The following is a 6,636-nucleotide window of genomic DNA, read 5'->3' as shown; positions in this document are numbered from 1 at the left end:
CGCTTGCCCCCCTCGCGGCCCGTCTCCGCTCCTCGCCGCGTTACGGCCGCGGGGGACGCCGGCCGCGGGCGTGCGGATCAGCGCCGTGCTCGGGGCTCGCGCTAGCTTCTCACCCGCTCCGCGGCATCGGGTTCTCGCTTTGCAGGCCGCGCAGCCGAGGCGTCCGGAATAAGTTCCGGGCCCGTCGTGCAGCGGGCGGGCAGCCTCCCGCGGCGCTCGGGGCAGCGGAGGGCGCCCGGCCGCCCGCCCCGGAGCCTGCGATCCCCGCCGGCCTGCTGATCGCCGCCGCACGCCATGGCCCGGAGAGCGTTGTGACCTTCCTTCCTTCCTTCCCCTGGAGCCTGCGGCCGGTGGGATCCGTAATTACAGGAGAATAAAATGCGAGTGACCTTTACAATTTTCCCTTTATGGGTGGTTTTCGAGGAAAAAAGAGATACCGTGCTTCGTCTAGGTTACGTTTTTAACCCCCGGTGTGGGAAAACAAAATAATCGTTTCAGATCCTCAGTTCTCGTTCTGAATTGTGCCATTCTCAGCATGTGAAGGGGAAAAACAGCAGCGTAAATTACGAGGACTCCCGTATTGTCTAGAATGTAAGATGAACTTGTGTAAGAAAATGAATGTTGTTATGGTTTGGAAGAAAACAGTGTCAGATTCCTAAGTGTCCCACTCGAAAATCCCCATTTTGAGAGGAATAAGTTTGTCTTATGTCACAGAGGAAGCTCAGCTTTTATCCCCGTGGGTGCGCTGATAAGGAGTGGTCAGGCTGTGTATTGTCAGAGTCATTCAGTATTAGTGATGGGAAGTTTATTTATTTTTTTTTTTGGCTTTTTGACACAGGGTCTTGCTCTGCAGTTCAGGCTATCGTTGAGCTCACTTTGTAGCCTAGGCTGGCCTCGAATTCACAACAATCCCCCTGCCTCAGCCTCCAGAGTGCTGGAATTACAGGCGGGTGCCACCACGCCCAGCGGAACGTTTATTATTGATTCTGATGACAAAAGCTTACTTAGTCTAGATGGCTTTCTCAGGGAACAGCTTGCATTTCAGAAAGTATCTTCAGGCTTATATAAAAAGCCTTATAGAATTTATTTGTGGTTTAGACATTGTTGCAAAAGCTGATTTTAGGTTTTAGATTATATGAGTCTGGCCGGGCATGGTGGCGCAGGCCTGTAATCCCAGCACTCAGGAGGCTGAGGCAGGAGGATCATTGTGAGTTCGAGGCCAGCCTGGGCTACAAAATGAGCTCAAGGCCAGCCTGAACTGCATAGCGAGACCCTGTCTCAAAAAAAAAAAAAAAAAAAAAAAAAAAAAAGAGAAACGCTTAAAATAAAACTTGCTCTCCAAGCAACTTCTAACCCAAGAAGCGAAAGTATGAAATATTTCCAACGGGCTCATATAATCCTTTTTTTTCTTGGTCTTTTTGAAACAAGGTCTGGCTATGCAGTTCAGGCTGGCTAAGCATTTCTCTTGATCTGTGGTAACAGCTATTTATGTAGCTGCTTCGACGGCAGAAGTTGGGGCTTAGTTTTGTGTTTGTATCATAGGTATATGTGGCATGTAAGATGTTCAGAAGATACATGGTAAGGTAAATGAAGGTGGGAGATTTAGAGATGATTCACGTAGGGAGCAGCATTTGTTGTGTGTGACAGTAGGTTCTGGCCCTGAAGTCTTGAACCAGCGCAAAAGAGGCCTTGTCCTCAAGGAGCTTGTTTTAGTTAAGGTTCATCACAATTCTAAACTAAAGCACCCCTGCCGAGCAGGGGAATCAGCCTTCAAGTGTGAAGTAAGTTAAACTTCAAGTGTGAAGTAAGCAAGTACTTGTGTAAGTGGATAGTTCTCAAGGGCTGAACTGCAACTTAGTTGTTTCCATAAATTGCCTCCCATATGTAAGTAGCATCTTTACATTCTTGTCCCTTCAAAATATTTGCAGTCTTGTCTTCACTATTGATGAGACTGGTTATTTGGGTATTTCTAGATAAATATATTTGTATTTCCGTGGTGTTCTTGTGAAAATCTTTTTGTTTCTGTTCGTACAAGTGGGCTTATGTTTTCCACAGTGTTGAAAGTTGTGGGAATATAACTTGCCTACAGTAGATGGAAAATCCAGAGGTCCAAATGCTGTTAATCTTTTTATGTTTGAGGACCACTAAAGTAACTTTTAGAGGCATGTGTATATAGATAATTTTTTTTGTGTGTGTGTCTTTTTGAGATAGGGTCTTGCTATGCAGTGCAGGCTGGCCTTCAACTCACTTTGTAGCCCAGGCTGACCTCGAATTCACAGCAGTTCTCCTGCCTCATCCTCCTGAGTGCTGGCATTACAGGCGTGTTCCATCACACCCGGCTTTATAGATAATCTTTTACCTTGGTTCTATCTCAATACTTACAACAGGGTACTTTAAATCTAAATTTCCTCATCTATAAAAACAGAGAATGAGAGTACTGTGGTGTTACTGCTGAATAGCTCGCTCCCTTAATGACTTAATTTTTCACCTGTGAAAAGGTGCTGACCTTACCTCCATGGGTTACTATGAGGATTAAGAAAGTTAGCACAGGCGATGCCCATATAACTGTGCCTGGTAAATGAGAAGGACCATACTATATAATTACACAGCAGTATAGTATGGCATTGTGCTAAAGGGAACTGCGTACTAGGATAAAGTTAAAGTTAAGCAGATAAGTCAGGAATTTCTTCAGAGCATTTGTCTAAGTGAAAACTCAAGCTGGTTAATGAGACAAAGGGGTTGTGTGAGGCTAGAGGTGAGGAGGAATTTGAGGTAACTTTTGAACTGAGGCTGAGTAATAACTAGCCATTCATGTAAAGATCTGAAAAAGAGCATGCAAGGTAGAGGGAAATGCGTGCATCGTGACTGCAGGGGATGAACCGCGGGTGTGGTGGTGGTGCCTGTAACTTCAGAGCACTGGGAAGCTGAGGCTGGAAGGTTGAAAGTTGGAGCCCAGCCCAGGCACTTCAGCAAGACCCTGTATCAAAATAAAAGTGTATGGGCTGTAGCTCAGCCTGAAATCTGTGGCTTCAATCACTGGTACTGCCAAAAAAAATTTTTTTTTTTTGGATGATCAGAAAGATGAGTGGAAGGCTCCACAAGGGCCAGATTACGGGGCCTGATAATATGTAGTTAGCCAGGCAATAATAAAAACTAACACTGTTACTAATAAGATACCAATATTTGCCAATACTATTACCATTCTTATGTTGTAATAGTAATAGTAACTAATACTCACATCCCATTAGGTGTTGTTGTTTCAAGTATTTTACTTCACTGACTCATTTAACCCTCACTGCAGGCTCTGGTGTGATTGCTCTGGCGAAGCAGTGTACTGCACATAAAGAGCACAGTACATGCCACACACATAATTGATGATGGCAGCTCACACTTTTGAAGAGAATTTATGTGAATTTCATCGTCATTCTAGTGGCGGACTTGAAAACCATCTAGTTAATAGCTAAGTTCCTTTTACAGGTAAAGCACTGTTAGGTTTTGTAATTAAAGTAATGGTACTTTAATTCAAGTACAAGTTACTGCATACTAGCTTGCAGTTTCACAGGGATTATCTCATTGAACAGAGCTGTGAGGTAGTTTTTATTTCTGTTCCCCACATCTGAGGAAACACAGACTCAGAAATTAGTGGAACTAGTTTGATAACAAAAGGCAGGGCCCTGATAGTACTTTTTCTTGAGTCAAGCCTAAATGTTTAACTTTAAGCTATAAGCAGGAAGTATGAAATTCTAAAAAAAGAAATTCATGTATTGTAGATTTTTCGAGAACGAGGCAGACTGAAAGAAAATCTAGGATTAAGGTACTGTTTCAGTGCTGAAAGAGCATCTTTCTGTGGTGGTTAACTTTTGTCGTTCTAAAATTTAAAACATACCTTAAGTACATACCTTAAGTAACAGTGGCTTTCGGTTTTTTGTATATAGTTTGAAAAAGACCTTCTGGCTATTTTGATACAATTCATAATCCTTATTGCAGTCAGTGCTTTTGACTCCTTTTCTGACCTTTGAGCATAGGGTCGTTTGTAGGTCTGGTTAAACACACTTGGTCTGGTAGTTCTGGACTTGCTGACTGTCCTGTTGTGCTAAAAGGCAGATTGGTTCTTAGGGCTTTTTTGTGTGTCAGACTTCTGATGTTGCAAATATAGAGGAAGCTCAAAGGGTAATCATAAGCAGAGTTTTGAAAACTGGGGGAAAGTTATACAAGAATCCAATCTGTTGAGAGCTTATAAAAGTGATTATTTTCAAATATGCATGGAGATATTCATTCATCTTCTCTTGAATACAGAAATGTGGATTGTGTGTATAATGTAGAGCTTTATATTAGCTATTGGGAAGACCATGATAGATGCTCGTAGATGGGCAATGGCAAATTCTAGTTAAAAAAAATTATTATTATTTTTTTAAGGCAGGTTTTTGTGTTGCCCAAGCTGACCTAACTTGCCATCTTCCTGCCTCAGCCTCCCAAGTTGCTGAAATTACAAACATGCCAGTGTGCCTGCCTGTAGGAAAAAGTAATTATTAGAGGATTCTACATAGTCTCCTTGTAAGCTTAGCCTACAACATCACCTAGGTATTGGTTCAAGAAAGAGGATTTATTGAGGTCTGTGTCCAGACCTACCTGTGTGCTGGGGATGCAAGAGTGAACAGAATTTCTACTCTAAAGGGGCCAACATAGAGTTTAACAGGAGCCCTTTGCCTGTATTTGAAACATGGGTTTTACCACTGAATCATTTGTTGGCCATGGGCGAGTTATTTAACTCTTGTGCCCTAATTCCTTAGCTATAAAGCGAGGACGTTATTGTATCTGTCTTATAGGGTTTTTGTGGTGACTGAGTGGAAAGACTTTAGAGCACTGCCTGGCACATAGTTAACACTTTGAAAGGTTAATAATTTTTTAAAGCACTTGGAAAAGAGAAATAATACTGTTAAATGGTACTGTTTATTTGTTTAAATGCCATAGAAAAATACATTAGGATGCTTATTTTATTTTATTTTACTTTATTTTGCCTTTTTGAGACAGGTTCTCGCTATGCAGTTCAGGCTGGTCTTGAACTCACTGTAGGCTGGTCTCACACTTGCAAGGGTCCTCCTGCCTCAGCCTCCCAAGTGCTGGGATAACAGGCACGCACCACCACGCCCGGCTCCATTAGGGTGTTTAGAGAGGGAGAGATGCAGTATTGTGAAGGGATAGGCTTTCCCTTTCTCTTTAGATGGAGAAGACCATTGACCTCGCAAGCCATATTCACCCCATTTAAACTTGGGATTTGGAATAATTTCCCACTTATAAAAAGTGCAGAACGTTAATATTTTACCTCTTCTGATTTTTTTGTTTGCATGCAAGCATGTTCTTTTTTTGTCTTTTTGAGACAAGGTCTCACTCTGCAGTTCAGGCTGGCCTTCAACTCGCTTTGTAGCCCAGGCTGGCCTTGAACTTGCAGCAATCCTCCTGCCTCAGCCTCCCGAGTGCTGGGATTACAGGTGTGCGCCACCATGCCTGGCTTAGCATGTTCTTTTTTATCCTAAATCATTTGTGGGTGATAAATATATTTGTAGTCCTTATTTATTCCTGTGTATTCATTTTGTACTTCTTTTCCTCTCTCCCTCCCTCTTTTCTGAATTGAACCTAGGGCCTTGTACATACTGAGCAAGTAAGTGCTTTCCCGCCGAGCCTCCCCGCCATCCCCTCGGTGTTCATTCTTTTACTTAACCATAGCTTCATAATCAGCTTCATAAATTTATAATGATAGGATACTTTATGGCGAATTGATCCAATACTTTTTTCATGAAATTTCTTCCCTTTGGCATAGCATGCAGGCTAGATTAATATTGTGTTGTCATGTCTTTTTAGGCTTCTTTAATCTGGAACACTTCTACAACCTTTGTTAGCTTTTTCTGGAAAACATTGATATTTTAAATGACCCCTTTAGTAGAACATTTCTAATTAAGGAATTAAGGTTGTACATTCTTGGCTGGAGCAGGTGACACTGTATGTCCTCTTAGTCACAGGTTACTACTTGTCTTCCCTTAGGTGATAATAATTTTGATCAGCTGGTCAAGGTATTACCTAATTTCCCTAAAGTGTTTTTCGTCCTGCTTTGTGACTGTAATTAGCATGGGGGCAGACACAGATCACCTGCACATCTCTCACGCACATTTCCTCCTGGACTTGGCATCACGTGGATGTTCTCACTGGTGGTTTGTACCGTGAGGGTTACAGAGTGGTGGCGGTTGCAAATAATGGCTTTCCAACTTCAGTTTCACTTAAGGGCCTTTCATATTTGATGTAATTAAAAGTTGGCAGCTACACTCTCCTCCTCCTCCTCTTCCTCTTCCTCTTCCTCCTCCTCCTCTTCTTTTTTTGTAAATCTGAGGGAAATGTGTTCTTTGCTTTTCACGTAGGATGGCACAACAGCAGGCCTTGAGGTTCCGAGGCCCTGCTCCCCCACCGAATGCAGTGATGCGAGGCCCTCCACCTCTCATGCGACCACCTCCCCCTTTTGGTATGATGCGAGGCCCTCCACCGCCCCCTCGGCCCCCTTTTGGACGTCCTCCTTTTGATCCTAATATGCCACCAATGCCTCCTCCAGGAGGGATTCCTCCGCCTATGGGCCCTCCGCACCTCCAG

The 6,636-nt window shown here is 43.2% G+C and overlaps 1 protein-coding gene across 5 annotated transcripts in view; it reads left to right on the top strand.

Moving 5' to 3' along the window:
* Tcerg1 (transcription elongation regulator 1) overlaps positions 1-6,636 on the top strand; it is a 67,659-nt gene that overhangs the window by 3,143 nt on the left and 57,880 nt on the right. For 4 of the 5 annotated variants that reach the window (XM_005380673.2, XM_005380670.2, XM_005380669.2 and 1 more), the window contains exon 2: positions 6,411-6,636. In XM_005380673.2, the coding sequence (XP_005380730.1) occupies positions 6,412-6,636 (225 nt within the window). In that variant the 5' untranslated portion in view covers position 6,411. Of the gene's footprint in view, positions 381-6,410 lie in introns of all 5 variants that reach the window. The other variant, XM_005380672.2, reaches the window with a different exon arrangement.

The sequence above is a fragment of the Chinchilla lanigera genome, unplaced genomic scaffold (assembly GCF_000276665.1).
Source record: "Chinchilla lanigera isolate Chin_1 unplaced genomic scaffold, ChiLan1.0 scaffold00014, whole genome shotgun sequence".
NCBI classification, from domain to species: domain Eukaryota; kingdom Metazoa; phylum Chordata; class Mammalia; order Rodentia; family Chinchillidae; genus Chinchilla; species Chinchilla lanigera.
This window is presented reverse-complemented; position numbering and strand designations above follow the sequence as displayed.